This window comes from Eublepharis macularius, chromosome 9 (assembly GCF_028583425.1).
Source record: "Eublepharis macularius isolate TG4126 chromosome 9, MPM_Emac_v1.0, whole genome shotgun sequence".
Taxonomy (NCBI): domain Eukaryota; kingdom Metazoa; phylum Chordata; class Lepidosauria; order Squamata; family Eublepharidae; genus Eublepharis; species Eublepharis macularius.
The window spans coordinates 40454697-40473070 of NC_072798.1; the positions used below are offsets into that span (position 1 = coordinate 40454697).

Below are 18374 nucleotides of genomic sequence, written 5' to 3' on the forward strand. Positions count from 1 at the left end.
TTCAGTTTTAAAAAAAGCCAACACATTTGAAACAGAGAGGGAAGAAGAAGGAATTCTCATGCAGTAATATACACATTTCACTTCTAAAAACGGCTGGCTGAAAATAGTTGGATCCTATTCTCTCACTTTTTGGAGCTAGAAGCTAATCCCACCTCCTCTCTAGCTTGGTGGTCTATATTTTCCTGTCCCAGCCCACTGTAATCTTCATCAGATACAGTCTCTATCCTGAGCCTCTGGGATCAGCACCCCCAGATCACAATATTTGGCACAGGTGCCCCCCCCCACACACACAAGACCTGTTGCAACATACTCGAAGAGAAATTTGCTGTGTGAATTGTTTCTCCCTCAACCAACAAAAGCCGCCTGGCCTCTGTGAAATAGATTCTTAATTCCTCTGCAAGGTTGGGTTTTGCTTGGAGTCTGTGTTAATGGTTTTCTTACCTGACACTAAAAAGCCTGCCAAGGCAGAGGCTGTTTGCAGTGAGAATATGGCACAGCACCGGAGTATGCAGAACAGAAAACCATGCCGTGGCTCTGCTCAACAGAAGGTGATGTTGCTTTAGACAACTAGCATCTGAAATGGACACCCCTCTGGTTGGAGAGTTCCACTGGTTCCAGGCTGCATCACATGATAAGTCAACACATTTATGTGCTACAGCTACATTTTTTGAAAAAGGGGATTCCTCTCCATAGTGTATGGTAATGCATAAGAGCATAGCTACCATGCCTAGTTCCTTTTGGACAAAGCATCAACAAAGGAAACTCTGTGACAGATAGGCAGTGAGCTTCCTTCCCATGAAGAGGCTGTGTGCCTATTTCCCTAAGCAGTGATCTTTTGCCGACTTGCCTTGCTACACATAAACGCACACATGCATGCACATGAGTTTGGGTCTTTGATATTAGACCAATTTCTTAATATAGAAGTTAACTTTTCAACTTCTGGCCGATGTTTTCACAGGAAGGCTCCATTGAGTAGGTAACAAATGATATGCACAAATCCGACCTATATTCTCCCCCATCAGCCGTTAAAGGTGCTTTCATGCCAGGCATTCAGCACAAGCCTTCTCACACTTGGGGGAAGTATCCCTGCAGAACATTTTCTCAATGCTCAGTGAACAATGGAAGAGAACATGCCAGTGGCACAGATTTATATGCAAGAAGAGACAATAACAAATGGGCCTTAAACCAGAAAGTCTGCAGGAATAGGACAAGAATCAAGGGAAGAATGAAGGAAACTCTGTAAAAGTTTTCTTCCAGCCCTTGACAACTCCCTGTGGTACACTTTGACTCTACTGTCAGTTTTATGTCCCCCCCCCGCTTGTTTTTTTGCATTTGCTTAAGCACAGTAAAAAAGGAATGTAATACTGGGCATAATGTGCAAACACGATGTACTAGATGGTTAATTATTGCAAGAGTTTGTCTTGTGATGTGTCTGAACACTGATGGCTTTCCTTCTTGGGATGGCAGGACAGGGCAGAAACATATTTATTTCCCCTTTACCCAAACAGTGGTGGGGGAGGGTTCCCTCAGGTTTCTGTTGACATTAACCATTTTGGTGTGTATATGTGATGTAACAAAGAGACGGAAGAGAAACAACGGCCGTGCATCAAATCACAGAGCAACATGCATGCCGGTTTCACCATGCATGCTGACCAAGTTCTGTCAGGACACAGAAAACAGAGGGCCACACCAAATGGAGAAGTTCTGGTAGGAGCCATGGGTGGCTCAGTAATACTACCAGCCACTCTTCTTTCTTTACACTTCTCTCATAGAAACTAGCAGTGCCAGTGGAGAATTATTCTGATATGTCAACATCAAGTGTTCTACTTTGGCAAGAACACCCCCACCTCCCAGGCTGCCGGAACATTTCAAAGTAATGAGGAGAATACAAGAACAAAAAGCAGCTCTGTTCTAGACAGTGACCTCTGTCTTGCTGTTGGTGGGGAAGGACCGTTGTTGCTGGCTGTAGTGAGTTGGTGTCTGGCTGAATGCTTCTGGCAACTTCTCAACACTGAACTGACGCTTGGTGGTGTAGGCCTGTCGCCGAAGGTCAGAGTGGCTGTGCTCCCAGCCCCCTTTGAAGGCAGGGCTGCTTGCTAGAGTGTGGGCATTGGTTTTCATCACTTTGGCCTTTTGCCCAGGTGTCGCCAAGCCAATCATTGCACAGCCGTCTTGGAGAGGCGAGATATCTTTCTGATGTAGCGCCAAGGGAGGGAAGGACAGGGTGCCTGCTGGCGGCATATCCACCATGGGGAAATGCTTGTAGAATTCTTCAGGAGCACTTTCTGGAAGGGAATACATGATAGAAAAATCAGGTCACAGTAGGCTTTTCTTCTTCCGTAACCTGCTAGAAGCAGAATTGTAACTGTGGTTTGACACCAGCCAAAGTATATCATATTCCCATAATAATCCTGCCATGACTGTCCCTATAGCAAAAGCTAGAACTGTGCCATTTGTCAGTAATTCCATTCTTAACTCCATCCTTAGAAAGTGAGGTTAGGCTACAATTCTGTGCTAGTGTCTTTTATACTCTTAATTTTGCTGTTGTGCACTGACAGGCGTGATTAAAAGAATGACTGCCAACATTTTGCTAAATTCTTGTCACTTAATAGTAAATAGGGGAAGGATGTGCCCAGATGATTCAGCCATGCAGCTCCTCCCCATGTGAGAGCCAAGCTACAAGTGACGCCTGACACGGGTTGGACACTTGTCAGCTTCCCTCAAGTTTTGATGGGAAATGTAGGCATCCTGGTCTTGCAGCTATAATGGAGAGCCAAGCTGTAAAACCAGGACGCCTACATTTCCCATCAAAACTTGAGGGAAGCTAACAAGTGTCCAACGTGTGTCAGGCATCACTTGTAGCTTGGCTCTGAGTCCAGTGGCTGGCTGGCAGCTGCAGGGGGCAAGAGAGGTAAATGGTGAGTTGCAGAGACCACAGGCTGGTTTGCACACACTCAGATCCTGCAAGGGCGCATATGCATGTGTCAGAATGGGCCGCTGGTGACCCCATGCTCCCACTCGGCTTTCCCCTTTTTAGAAAAAGCTGTGGTTGGCAAGTGTGTTAGAAGGACGCTCTCTTTGCCAATACTCTAGGTGGGGTTGTTCAGAATTGTCAAAGAGTTGGGTCAGGGATCTGAGGGAGGGGAGAGTCCTGCAGCACCTACATGAGGAGTAGCTTTGGCTCTTCATAGAACTCCATGAACTGGAGATCCAGTCCTGTGCAACAAGAGGAATTTCTGCTTCCCCCCATTTGATCGCAGCAACTGATAGTAGCACGAGGAGGAGTGTGCATTTTAAAGTTATAGGGGAGGGCATCCCCTGACAGTGCAATCAGGCGCCACAAGCCATATCGACTACCTCTCGAAGCACTCCTCAAGCCTTAGTGGCACTTTGCAAAGTGGATGCTACAATTAGATTAGAAGACAGAAAAATGGCCATAAGCCAGTTATTTTAAAAAAACAAAACAAAACAGGAGGACAACAAGGAAAACTGGGTTGCTGCGGTTTGGTAATGACGTTGCCTAGTTTTCTTGTAATAACTAAAAAATGAATGATAATTCCAGACAAGGGCCTAATGTAGATGAAACAATTTAACCACTCTTCTTGTGAGTACAAGAGGATTAAAGGCTGTTAATGGGTTGTTGCACATAAGAAGCAGAAGGCCAATATGATCAGATGAGGCCACCATACCATTTAAATGCAAAAATACATAAAGACAGTAAAAATAAAATAGGCTGGTTGCTCACACCAGAAAAAAATTGCAGAACTAGCAACTACTGCTTTGAGCAATTTTCACTCTCATTTTAGCTGCTGCTGCTACATATAATGAAACTCCAGCAGTAATTCTCTCCATCCTACCTGCTAACAGGGCACTTAATTTCCTCAATTATATCAAATATGCCCAATAAAGGATGATTTCTATATATAATGGAGAACAGAGAAAAGGATACAAAAGGTCTTCTGTTCTGCCCTGCTTCATTTTTCCAGGGCACAACTTGGGTGTTTCAAGCCTATGCACGTGGAGCTGTACCTTAGTATGGGTGAGACATTGTACGCTCAGGTACGCTGCACCTGCTCAGCTCAGGGGCAGTGAACAGGGCAGGGCCAGCAGCAGTGGCCCCACTGGCTCGCCCCTGTGTATGCAATCACACATGCTTTGCTGGTCTGCACTCGGCTGTGGGCATAACAGTAATGACAATATTGCCCTGTGATTAATGAAAAGCCTTCAGAGGTAGTAAAGAAATAAAAATAGATTTTCGGGTTGTTTCAGGTTTGTTACCCCATGGACTTAAGCCACATAGGTGGGCCTCCTTCTTTCAACCAATGCTACGGCCTGCTACTGCTGTGTCACATCTCAGCAACCCATGATTTAATTCTTTAAAATTCAAAATTTAATTCTCTTTGAAACAGTGTGGGAAAAACCCACTCCAATAATATATACAAGGGTGATTAATGTGTGTTAAAGGGCAACTTATCCATGCCAAAGTGGTGGTTTTTTTAGTGTACAGTTCTGAATTCAACACCCACGTGGGAAGAGGTGAACTACAACGCCCCCGTTTGTGCCTCATTCCTTCTCAAACGGCTCCATTTTTAGCACTTCTGTTTCTGTTCCCCTCGCCCCTTTCCCTATAATCAGCGCTCTCCTATTTCCTTCCCACCTCATCCCTACTCCTGTGGGATTAGTGAAATCATAATACAGAGTGGGATGACAACAACAATGGGATGACGTCACCCAGTTTGCTGGAATGGGGGTGTGTGGGGGTGTGCAGGAGGGGAGCAGAGAATCTCAAGGCAAGCAACCCTTTGGAACAATCCAGCAGCACACCCCACTCACTACAGATGTGCAGTCCAGTGGCACCTACCTACAGCCTTCAGAGTCGCATATTTGGCATAGTCAGGCGCCTTGTGCGGCATAGTGCTCGCCATTTGCAACCAGTTGTTGTGTGAATGCGGCAGTCCAAGCTGTGGGGCAGTGGCAGGGTTAACCACAGCATTGTTCAGATGATTCTTGTCTGAAAATATAAAGAGATGGCAGGAGAGGACTTAATAAAGCAAAGGAAAAAAGGGGGGATTTTATACCAGCAACCAACCCAAAAAGGGAGGAGGGAAGGCTGAGGAAACAAAATATATGCACAAGAAAAACAAACTTGCTATTTAGAAACCAATAAGGTCCAATCCAAAGAAAATATTTTTAATTTTTATTTATTGTCTTTTTAGCCCATTCTCCCAGAAAGCGGGCTCAGAGTGGGCAGCAACTGTCGGGACTGCAGCAAGTGTCTCCGTTTCAGTCACAAAAGAGTTAAACTGTTTGTGTTACTTAATTAGTAAACTTACTTTGCATGTAACCATTAGGGCTTCGAGTAAAGATTCCCACCATAAAAAGGGGAGTCTCTATGAATAATGAAGTAGAATTAGTATTTCCTATTGGGTAACTTGTAAATTGGGGGGGGGGGCAATTAAGTGAAGCTATGTACTGAAGTTTTATTGCTCTTTGTTCACTCTTTCACTGTCTTGTGTACCATGTCTATCTAGTCTTATCTAGCAAGATGTAGTCTATTAGCAATTTATTATTTTCTTCCAAAGTAACCATAATTTTTATCCTCTCAGTAAAGTATTTTTACAGAGCTACACTGGAGTCTGTGTCAACTCTTATTACTTCCAATGCACAATTCTGCATAATCTCTGCTAATTTTCCTACAACAACAAATAGTAAAAGCCACATTAAAAACATAAGATTCAGCACAAGAAAGCAGCAATTCTACATGGTGGCCCATATGCCAAACCCAATCCAATACATTCTATGGAATGGGAGATGGTATACATTTAGTGAGTTGGCAGATAACCAGGGGGGAAGGAGTTAATTCCCCCCCCCTCAGCAGGAGACTGGCAAAGGAGCTCGCCCACGCCCCAACCTCAGCCATATGCCTGGTGGAACATCTCTGTCTTACAGGCTTGGCGGAAGGATAATAAATCCTCCGGGCCCTGGTTTCTGCAGGGAGTTCCACCCAAATAATAATATCCCCAAATAATCATAATGTCTGGAACACTCCTGTAGTCAGCCATGGGACAAGAGACCAAATGTTTTAATATCACTGTCTAAACAATATTCAAGATACAATTTTCACCATAAGACAGGGGTGGGCAATTGTTTTGGCTCGGGGGCCACTTTGTGGGAGCGGAGGTTAGCGGAGGGCCGCACCTTTTAAAATGATTGCATTCATTAGTTAACTTTGCATTTCAGAAAAGGTATAAATTGTATCATAAAAATCAATAAATATAAATTAAATAAAATAGTGGTTTCACTAAAGTTGGAAATTTATAGATTTAGTGTTGCAAAGACAAAATTGAAATTAACCAGATCAACCGGAAAAGCGCGTATCTACACTGCGCATGCGTATTGACGTAGCCGTCCTAGTGGAAAATATGAGACGAATCTTCGGTCGCGCACGGGAAGGAAATCTCGGTTCAAGGTGGATTTTTCTGACTGTCTTGGCGGGCCACAAAAACCTCTGCAGCGGGCCGCATGTGGCCCGCGGGCCGCAATTTGCCCACCCCTGCCATAAGAGATCACTGATGAAGACAGTGATATTGAAACACTTATGACTGACAACAGGAGCATTTCATCTCTTATGTTTATTTGGGTGTGTTTATTAAAAGATATTCATTTGATTTGGATTTTACTGGTTTCAAAATAGCAGGAATGTTTTTCTTCTAGAAGACTCAGATGCCATCAGCCACAATTTTTAGTCTCTGTACTGGTTACGCCATCTTTGAGGCATCTGTGCAGTCCACTGTGGTCCTACACAGAAGACTCTCAATGAACACCAATCACAGGTAAATGCAACCCTGGTTTGGGGCTAAAACCCTGGGGCCATTAAAATAGGTGTCCCTCGCCTTGACAAAACTACAGTTCCAAGAAGTAGAAAAGTGGCTCTCAGCTGTTCATATCTTACATCCCACCAATCACTCTGTGTAAGAACCTGGGTCCCACCATGACAGAAAGGTCATCTGTGAAAGCCATAGTGATAAAATTTACTCCATGCAATTTTAATATCTGTAGAACTTGCCATAAACGATAATGAGAACATCTGTAAACATATACATGTCCTTCTTGGAAAAAGTGGCTTATTGGTTTCTGTCACGGTGCAGGTGGACCATGTATCTTTGAGATGCTGCCTCCTGCTGACTCTACCACAGATAGTGTCGACAGGAAGCAGCATCTCAAAGATACTTACTGGTGAGGAGGGTGAATGGAGGATTAGGAGAAACCCCAACTGTCCAGGATTACTACTAGCATGCCCAAAGTCACAGATGGATAATCCGTGGCAGGTAGGGTGAGCTGAAGATGCCACATCACAGGAGAAAAAATTCTTCATCATCATTATGAAAACCCTGCATCCCAGCTAGACATCTGGGTCCTACTTGGGTTAGAGAATACATGATGGTTGAAAACAATTTAACTTAGTAGTGAAAGCATGCCTTTAGAGCCGCTTCCTGAAACTGACTTTCTACCTGCCCTCAGTGTGTGTGTTGTGGGGGGTGGGGGGCTACTGAGCACAATTGCCGCTCAGTTTGAATCAATTGATGATTCTATGATTCTGTGTGGGAGCTTTCTGCACACTTGCATTTTTTTCTGACTTCCCTTCACATCTGTTCCACACCTATTCTGGAAGAGTGGTTGTCATGGCCACTGTGGCAGCATCCCACACCTTTTTCATTCTTCAAGTATGCAGCATAGTGCTATAACAGTTATATTAAGATTCAAAATAGATAAGCTGCAATAGACAGTTATAGCGCTATAGCAATTACAGATTTTTTAAAAAGTCCTAAAAATGCCCTTCAATGGTGTGGTGGTAGGGGGAAAAAAGGCAGGAAAAATGGCAGTTCTCAAGAGCCGATGGCAGGAAACTGGCACTGATGTGGGCAGGATTTTTGCAGGGCAAAAAGATGATACCATTCTTCCCATTGTCGTGAAAATGCACTTTGATTATATTTCTTTCCCCAAAGATCAGAGCAGAGCAAGTTTGGGAGACAGTGCATTGAGGATGGAGAACACCTGGAAACAGGATATGCTTACAGCATGATGTAGGGGAAGCTTTAAGGAAAAAAAGGTACCCTAGTTTGGAAGTCGTGGAGAAAAACTACTATTTGGAAGCATGCTTAGCCTTTCCATATGCTGGTTTCACAAGAACCAGCTGAGGTATTACAAATCTTAAGTTGATATCTGAGGGCACTGATGGACAGACAGTTGAACAAACTAAAGCCCAAGCTAGACAAGACTCTGGGTGGGTGACTCTGGCTTTTTGGAAGCTACTATATATGTTTCTGGGATTTTTTGGAAACTGAGGCCAATTGCTGGTTTTTGAGGATCTTTTTATGTGTTGCCATTTGTCAAATACTTTATCTAGTCTGTCTGTAATTGTAACAGTGTGTTTTACATTTATTGCTGTTCTGTTTATTTTTGCTGTAAGCTGTCCTGAATATTTGTGTGACCACATTGTGGGATGGGCAGACAGACAAAATAGATGTCAGCAGCCTGTCCACATAGATACTTGGCACTGCAGCTATAAAACAGGAGGAGAATATGCCTAAGAAGGCATGCTGTTGCAAAAGTTATGAATCTCTGTTTTGGAAAGTTCTCTGAACCTGATGTGGGGTTGTTGAATAGAATGCACCAGTATTCTGGGCTTTAAAAAGGTATGTGCACCCAGGTACGCAGAAAGACAGCCTGAACCATGCAACTTTGCTTGCTTGTTTAGCTCTGCCCTGCCCCCTCCTGTCTGTCTTTTGTCTCTGTGGACAGCAAATGCTGTATAGCTCTTGCAAAGCACGCGGGATAAGATCTCCCAGCCCCAATTAGGGGTGTAGGGCACCATTGTGTTAGAACTAAATAATAATAATAATAATGGCACAAGCTGCCCATATGCTTACAGCTCAGATTTCATTCTGCAGGGCCTTCAGCAAGTGACACTCATCAGCTCTTGCTTCAGCTAAACAATGTTTAAAGGTGATGGGGGAGAGGGAGAGAGGAGAGGGAATCTGCATTTAAATTGGGACAAGTGTCATCATGAGCAAACGAGAGAGGAGGAGACAGCGCAGTCTCTCTCTCTGCCCTAGGCAGAACTGAGTCACAGCACAAGGGAAACAGGAGAAGCAGTCACAGATCTCTCTCCTCCCCACTCCCCCATCCTGCATAAGATAAACAGAGCAGAGATGGCCCCTTGTCCACCCCCTGCTGACTGGCAAGGTGGAAGTTTGGGACATAAAGGGGCTGGAGTCAGATTGTGTGTATGCATGGGTAATAATCAGTCCTTCCCACTGCTACACTGATATTACTGTCACTGTGGGACTGACCTTGCCTGAGGTCATAACTGGCTGTATCTCTGCAGGGAAATCCCAGAACCACCAGCTCAAGAGAAATGGAAAAGATACCAGTTGTTCTCCATACAAAGCAATTAATGACAAAACTGGCATATGAGAGGGGAAAGTTGCTTGCTTGCTTAATTAGACCCCCCCCCAAACTGGATGTTTTATTAGATCAAAGATCATTTAGACAAATGGTTTCCTTTATGACAATTTGGCGAAATAATGGCTGATGAAGATGGAGTGCAATTTACCTAACTTCTTCTGTGACCTACTTAGAGGGAACATGCATGGAGTATCTCCACATGCCCCCATGAGAAAGGCTCAAGTGCCATTTGAGAATAATACTCCTGTGAAAAGGAACACACGGTTTACATGGAGAAATCCCCAGGATCAATTTTTGGTATTGCTAGGTAAAAGATCTCAGGTGCCTGGAAAGATCTGTGGCCCAGGGATCTCTGCCTCTGAAGAACTGCTGCCAGTAAGCACAGGCAATATTGAGTGAGAGACGCTGATGGCTTAACAGTATAACCAGGGGGCAATTGGCCATTATGGATACCAGGATGCCTCCTGATGGGCCGATGGCCAACCCCCCACCACCTGGGCAGGGACAGCCCTGTGGTACAAAGGCTGCACCCAATCTGCTCGAACTTTGCATAGTGTGGAGAAGTGATACCCAACCTGCATGGAGCAAAGGAGGCAGAGCATGGCAAGTTTCCCCCCTCCCCCCTCCCCACCAGCCAGGTAAGCAGTGGCAGGGGTGGGGTGAAATGTGGGAGTGGGGGATCCCCTGCTCCCACTGGGGGAATAGGATCCCTACTGGTGGGTGGAAAGGTGGGGAGACAAGCCTCCAGGATGCTCTCCCAGGGCATCGTGATGATGTCACTCCTGGGAATGACATCATTGGGCTGCATTGAGAGCGCTCCTGCACTTCGCAGGGGGTTGATTTGGGCTGCAAATGCATCGAATCGGGCCCGTTTGGGGCCCAAATAGGCCTGGTACAAAGCACATGCTCTCCTGGGCCTGTGCAATGACATCACTTCCCAGAAGTGATATCATCATGCCACCTTGAGAGTGTACATGCGCACAGTACATACGCCAAGAAGAAAAAGAAGATGAGTGCCTGGACTGCCTCCTCCCACCAGGAGGGTAAGGGGACCTGGCAATCCTATTCCAAAGGGACGCCTGGCTGAGGCTTTGTGTGCTGCCATTCCAGTAAAGCAGAATTATATCCTTGACCTTCTGGTATTGACTCCAAACCTTACAGAGGCCTTTACCAGGGCCACTTTTCACTCTCAGTCTGCTCCTGAGTGCAAGGCAGATTCCTGCAATCACAGACAGAGCAAGGGAGCCTCCGCCTACTTCACACAGACCATTTGTAACCAGATTTAGCTATAAGCAGAACAGCTTACTGTATTCCCCCAAAATCTGAAATGGCATTCCTTCAAGTTTCTAATGTTCAAGGGTGTACCTTCATCTTTAACAAGCAGACAGCAGAGAAATGTTCACCAAGTGCAGCATTTTTTCATCCCTGCCTTTGCTGCCAAACCTTTGCCCAGCACAGGACAATTAAAGGTGCAGGTGCCTTCTGTGGGCTGGGAGCTGGCACCACTGCAACTGGCATCCCTCTGAAATATCAGTCTGTCTCCAGTGGCTTTTTCAGATGCTATCAATTACTTTGGGTGGGCAGGCAGCCACTAAGGAAGTAGCCAGATAATGTTGCTCCAGCAAGTGAGTGGTGAGTTGTCTCTGGGGCACCCTCTATGGTCTGCAGCAAAGAGGAAAGTGGGACCCACCTTTGCTATTCCTGGGAGATCCTCTAGAAAGCCCATCGCTGATCTGGACCTGCACACTGCCAACGTGGCCATCAGGCAAGAGGTCAGACGTGCCGTGACCTGGCTGCTTCAGCAGATCGGTGAGTGTTCTAGAAAAAGTATGGAGGACAATTAAACAACTCATTGGCAAACGACGATAGTTCTGTATTACTGTGGCCACTTTGTTTACCTTACCTTTCCAGACATTCAGTTTAAAACATAATATCTGTGCAGTTGCTGCTCATTTGTTGCATGGGCTCATGGAATCATTTTTCTCAGCACTCAGATGACAATGTTTTGCTGGTAAGATAATGGAGTTCTGCTTATGGAATCACTGGAATGGGACAGCACATTTTCAGGGGAGCTTACTGCAAGATGCCTGAGATATCACAGAAGGTTCATGCAATGACCTCTCGCAACATAGCTTGTGCTGCTGTGCCACTCACACAAAAGTTTGGCATGCAAAGAAAGGACAAGCATCAGATTTTGCTTTGGATTGGACTTGCTACTTGGGTGAAACTGGCAAGGACCTTTTCCCTATGGCTAACAGAATTTCATGTGAAGATTTATTAGGTTCCTAGAGGAGAGAAAAAAAATGGTCCCCATCTATAATGTGCATATCATGTCACTGCTTATGAATTTAGGACTTTTAGGACTGCCCCACAAAATGTAACATAATAATGGAATGCATTGATTGGATACAGTCTCTCATCTGTTCCTACCAGTAGAATATGATAATCACAGTCAGTTCTCACATGTGTCTTGTTGGCCAAAACTGATTTGTGGCCATGATGTAGTTTTCATCTTCCTCCAAGATTATTACCCTGGGCTGCATATGGGACTGCTTTTGACAATACAAGCAATTCATTTGCTCAGGAGGCCTCAAGGACTTTTGAACATTAAGTTCTTTGAACTGATCACAGCTTAAGTGGCTGCTGTCCCCTTTGTGGCACATCTGCAGGGTGAATGTAACAAAAGGATAAGTTGTTCTGAGCCAGTCTATCGTGAATTTTGTGACCTGCAGAAGTGTGCAAAGCTTTCAGGTAAAGGGCTTCCCTAGCCTGCTGCTTTAACTAGAGATGTCAAGGGCTGGCTCTGGAACCCAAAACATAAGTGAGTCATTTTCCTTTCCTGTAATCATTTCTTTAAAATTAAGGGGAGGTGACTGCAGAGTAGCCTCTTTGTCACAGCCCAGGCCACCCGACCCCTATGGGAGAGGGGATGTAGCAGGGACACGGCCCTAAGGAGGGCATCTGCCCAGTGGCAGAAAGAAAGGGACCGCACCTCTTGAAGCTTCAGGTGGGCCTGGCCCAAACAGAGGAACTTTCTGCATCCGATCCAGGCGGAGAGTCTACCCTCTGGCTTAATCCTGCAGGAAAGGTGCAGTGGCCAGGGCTAGAGGCTCAGGGACCTGGGAGAAAGACCCTGCCAGAGCAAGCAGCCCTAGCAGTGAGATGGAAACAGGCGGCAGTGAGAGACATGAGCTGGCTGGTTAGCCTCTGGAATTAGCTATGTAACAGGACCAACTCATTAAAGTGTAAGCTATGCAGTTCTGGTGTGTTGCTTTATCCTTGATAATGTGGAGAAAAGATTCCTCCTCCCCACAGGGACGTGGCCTTGGTCCTGTGGGCTGCACACTCTTGCATGGCCAAGTGATAAAATGAGACTGCTCTGTGACTTCACTAAGCCTAATTTCTATATGTGTGTTGATGGATTCAAGAGGTGGAATATCAATTTGCCATCTCTCAATACTTGTAAAAGTTGACTGGGATAAGCAGTAGAATCAACTGAGATTCTGATCATCATTGTTTATGTCTTGCCTGCAGATTTGCAGTCTAGTAAAAGGACATATACAAAAAGGAAGATTCTACATTCAGTTCCCAATTCAGTGCTTAGGTGGAATAAGAAAAATAAACACAATCATTATAACAACAACAACAATGCAACAGTAGTCCCCATTGACATCAGGGCACTGGGAACTATTTTGAAAAATTTTGGAACTTATATGGAAAAACTGCAGCTTTCTGATATAACACCTACAGAACTGCAAAAGATGGCATTACTTGGAACAGCGTACATATTGCACCGATACCTGGCTGATACTTAGGTTTAGGGTTACCATCCTCCAGGTAGTGGCTGGAGATCTCCCGGAATTACAACTGGTCTCCAGGCCACAGAGATCAGTTCACCTGGAGAAAATGGCTACTTCTGCGGTGGACTCTATGGAATTATGCCATGCCAAGGTCCTTTCCCTCCCCAAACCCCACTTTCTCCAGGTTTATCCAGGTTTCACGCCCCAGATCTCCAGGAATTTCCCAATTTGAAGCTGGCAACCCTACTTAGGTCTCTGGTGGAAACTTGTATTAGCTCAGCAAGGTCAGTCAATGATAACATGTGGTCTTTATTTATTATTGATTGTGTTGTGTGTAATTTTACTACGGTCACTACTACTACTACTACTAATAATAATAATAGCAGCTTCTGGCACTATCCACCAACAATTGAGCAGGCATGTAATAATGTGTGTTACACCAACTGGTATAAATCTACTGCGTGTGTGGAATTACAACTGCATGTGTGGAATTACAACTGATCTTCAGATGACATAAATCAGTCCCTCTGGAGAAAATGGCAGCTTTCAAGACATTATACCTCACTGAGGTCCCTCCCCAAAGCCTTCTCTCCCCAAGCATCACCCCTAAATCTCCAGGAATTTCCCAAGTGAGAGTTGGCAACTGTACTTCATATGTACTTGTTTCTCTTCAAAACTGCCAATAAGAAACTCCACAGATGTGCATGCTTCAGCATCAGCAAAGATTCTTGCTTTAAGGAGCCAGTGTACACCGACTCAGCTTCTTGTTATGAGCCCTAGACAAACAAGCCAGTGAGCACAGGCAAAAGGCCAAACATTCATCAACTTCCCTCCAAGAGGAAACTGGTGTGAGCATCTTATGGTTATCAAGCATGTGAAAGCAAGCCTGTACATGCATGGCTCAGTGCTCACACAGGGCCCTGCGGTAAAAAAGCAGCGCTGACAGAGTGTCGCAGCCCTGTATCCCCCTCCCTCTGACAAGGAATAGGCAAACAAAGGGATCTCTGATGAAGAGCCAAACTGAACCCTGCTCCAAAAGCCTGGAATCCTGCTATGTCAGGGGAAGCTGTTTTTTTCTACATCTATATTGCATCAGAGTTGATTTTTAAATTCAGGCAGAAATATATCTTCTAAGTGTATGTGTATGTGTGTGTACATGTGTGTATGTGTGTACATGCTTTCCAAATGTACATAAGGGCCACCCCAAATAAAGCCTTTTTATCTCAGAGACTTATTCCATCACCCAAGCTGTTGGGGCACGGTTGTTGCTTCCCCTCCTTTTTTTTTTTTTACTAGCCAGGAATAGAGAGAGAAGGGAGAAATGGAGACGTTCAAGAAGCTTTGCTGACTGTAGGGAGGGTATCCGCGATTTTAACAAGAATGCACTCCAGCATCAATAAGTTCTACTCATTTAATGAATATCAGCTGAGAGCTGATTTCTATAACATATAGAACAGGGGACCCCAATCTTGTTGAACCAGGGGCATTTCTGGAGTTTTGAGAAAACATAACAACAATAACAGTGCTTATATACTGCTGTTCTAGACAGATTAGTGCCTCACCCAGAGCAGTTAACAAGTTAGTGTTATTATTATTCCCACAATGCAGCTGGGGAGCTGGGTCTGAAAGGAGTGTGCTTCATAGTGGTCATTCATTACCACAAAATGTCTACCATGGGGGGAGGGGAAGAGTGTCAGTCACAAAGTGTCAGCTGTTGGGATCACAAACAGCTCTTTGATTTGCTTCAGTTTCCAAAGAAAGGGGATAATTTGCTCCATACACGGCTACAAAGAGAGATTGCCAACCCGAAGGACGTAAGGGTCTCTGTGTCTACGACTGAGGCGAGCACACATGGATGGCTGTGATGCAGTTACAGGCAATGAGTTCAGCACTCTGCTCTAGTCAAGCCCACTGAGCTTCATGGGTAAGCAGGGCCTGGAAGCCATATCTCCCAGCCCAAGCCCCATCCTACTGCCCGCTGCATCTGCTCTCATTGTAATCTATGTAATAAAATCCCATTTGAGTAATAATTTAGTTGGCAAAGAATATGGAGTGAAATGCTCATCTGGCCAAAATACTAGAGTAGCGAAAATGGCAGATTTTGACCACAGACAGCCAATTTCAAATCCCCACTCAGCCTTAAAACTCCTTGTGGCTGCATTGTGATATCATAACAAACCACAGATAGCACAGCACATGGTTGGAACAAAACGGAGTCTGTTATAAATTTGAGATTGTCTCTGATGCCCATCTCCTTTCCCACTGTCTAGTGGAATCTCCACAGGTTATCCCAACTGCTCTTGCATTGCTCTTCCGGCAAAACACCTCTACATCAGCAGCCCTCCCTGTACCATTTACTGGTCACAATCTATGGGTGGAAAAGGAGCAGTGAAACATAGAGTAAGCCAAGCTGTGAGAGGTTTCCGGGCAAGTCTATCATTAGCACCCCACCCTCAGTCCCATTAAAATCCATGGAAAGACTGGGCTCATATGTTGTTTTTTCAAAGCATTTATTATATTTGTGGCGTGAGCAGGTTGATAAAGATTGCTTTTGTCTGAACTTTACTTGGAAAGAGATACCTGCAAGACTCTCCTGATAATGGTGTGGGTGTGGTTTGGAGAAAGGAGGGAGAGTGACTGGGGGCGGTGTTTCAAGTTTTTATGTGGGGCTGTGCCTGCCAGACCAAAAAATGAAGACGATCCTGCATCACTTCTTTATTCCTGCTCAGGTGCATGTTCTCCCTTCAACGCCTGCCCCATTAGTTTACCTTGTGGGTACTTAGCCATTCCTCCAGTAATTAAGTCCAGTGCTGGCACCTAGAGTGGCGGGGGATTCTGGCCCTGTGATGGAACTTGATTCATGTACTGATTTCAAAAGGTGACCAATGAACTCAATGGCTGTATGCAGTTGCCCTCAACAATCACTCTGAGGCGAGGAGAAGATATTAGGTTTGATACAGATTGATCTTTCTGCCTATGGAGTGTGATTTTCCTTTTCTCCCTGCTCCCACAGCAGCCTGAAATGCTCTCTGAAATCCAGTTCCTGGGGGTCCCCTCTCCCCCAAGAATGAGATTTCAGGGGGCATTTCAAGCTACCATGGCGGGGTGTGTGCGTGTGCAAGAAAACTGTATTCTGTGGGCAGAAGAAATGTCGAGTCTGGATCCAAGTCACTACGTAGTCCCTTCACCCTGAGCCCAATGATGATGAAATAATTCATCCCAGATGCATGATTACTTGTTTGTCTCCTCGAGCAAGTTACCTGGAGAAGTAACTACTACATTCCTAATTGGCTCACTGAATTGGCCTTCATTCCTTTGTCTTTGCCTGTTTGCATCATTTGCATGTGTGTGTCTTATTTATTGTACAGTACTTAGTACTGTCCCCTCTCCAATGCAGGTTCTGGGAGATTCTAAATATGCAATGGTATTAATTCCCTAGACACTGCCTCTCCCACATGCTGTGAAGTACTTAGACTAGCTGGAGCTTCTCTAGTAGACGCCACTCAACTGGCCAGTCAGGCCCAATCCTTGAGGCAAGTGTTCTGCTGACTTACACACAACCTGTAATATTAGCACAGATTCAAAGAGACAAGAAAAAAAATTAACTTTCATTAATGTGACAGAAGAAGGGCACCCCCTAGTTCTCCCTTGGTGATAGCAGGTTCTTTCCTCAGATGGAGAGCTAATGTCTTTATTCACATGTATATTTCTTAAGATGGCGATTCTAACCTTATGCAAAATCAAGTTCTAATGGATATTATTACTTTTTTATCACTCTTCTCATATGGATGTCTGACTGTGTTCCTTGGTATGATTTTGAACCAAGCTACAAGAAACGAATTACATGAAGAGGAGCATGTGAAGGGAGTCGCAATGTTAGCCAGGAAGCTGAATTTTAAACAAGATCAGAAGGCTTTGTCAATTTCCCCTCTCTACAGAGCCAGGGAGATCTCTATTCAGAGTTTGTTAATTTCCTCTAAGCCTCTTAGAAGGGGAGGTGAAATTGACAGAGCCTTTAGGGAGGCAAAGAGGAAATTCACAAACTCCCTGAGCAGAGATCTCCCTGGCTCTGTAAATAGGAGAAATTGACAAAGCCTTCGATCTCTTTTAAAACTCAATTTTCTGGCTAACATTGCAACTCCCTTCATGTGCTCCTCCTCGTGTAATTTGTCTCTTGTAGCTTGGCCCTTTGTTTTCAGAGGTGTCAATTATGATGCCAGCCTTAGCCATGACTGGAAATAACTTCATATGTTGGTTGTATTTTTCTGCCACGGCTATGTATTATTTGGCACTCTTCTTGTATTGTAATTCATACAGAGTGAAGGACTCCCCTGCATGTCAGTCCCTTTGGCTGCCCACCACAGGGCTGCAAGCCTGATGCCATTCTGAAGAGCAAAGACAGCAATTCCTCGCGCAGCCAGTCCACAATGTGCTGCTGCCCACTGAACAGATAGACCCCAATCCACCTGAAAGCCCAAGCCATATGTTCAGGGACTGGTTACCATCCCTTTCACCTTTTGCTGCTGGGCTTCTTGGCATTGCATTAGGATGCCATCTGGTGTGATCACAGCTGCATCACAGCTCCTTTGGCCTTATGAAGATGTTGCTGCTAGCCCCCCCACCTTCTGCCTCTGAACACAAGACTCTAGCGCATTGTAAAGCAGGGGTGCAACAGCTGCTCTCTGACAACAACATATTGAAAAGCTGCTTTCCTCCTTCACTTCTGAACAAGGAAATGCAAGGCAGCAATCCATTGCCTAGCATTGACAGGTTAATTTCCAAAACGAACAGTGCCTTAAACAAAGCCTTTTGGGAAGTTCTGGTTTTAAATCTGGAAAAGATTTTTTAATTTTTCATTGCTGAGGACAATGCAGTTCCACATGTGTTTAGGGGCCTCCATTTTGAATGTTTGGTCTGAGCATTGCAAGCTGGTTCTGGGACTGAGCCCTGAGGCTGACATGTGTGATGTTCTTTTGATGTGTATAATGGAGGGACACAGAGCACCTTACTGTGTCATATCTAGAGTCCCTTATTTTAATTAGTTTTTATTTCACAACATGGTAGCTTCATAGAAAATTTCTGAATATTCTTTCTCTATAACATTCT

The 18374-nt window shown here is 44.8% G+C and overlaps 1 protein-coding gene across 1 annotated transcript in view; it reads right to left on the reverse strand.

Annotated features, from left to right (window-relative positions):
- Positions 1–939: 939 nt before the first annotated feature.
- SHISA8 (shisa family member 8) overlaps positions 940–18374 on the reverse strand; it is a 30863-nt gene continuing 13428 nt past the window's right edge. Inside the window, exons 2-4 of the mRNA XM_054989235.1 lie at positions 11159–11286; positions 4862–5011; positions 940–2285 (exon numbers count right to left, since the gene is read on the reverse strand). Of these exons, the coding sequence (XP_054845210.1) occupies positions 1912–2285; positions 4862–5011; positions 11159–11286 (652 nt within the window). The 3' untranslated portion in view covers positions 940–1911. The remainder of the gene's footprint in view (positions 2286–4861; positions 5012–11158; positions 11287–18374) is intronic.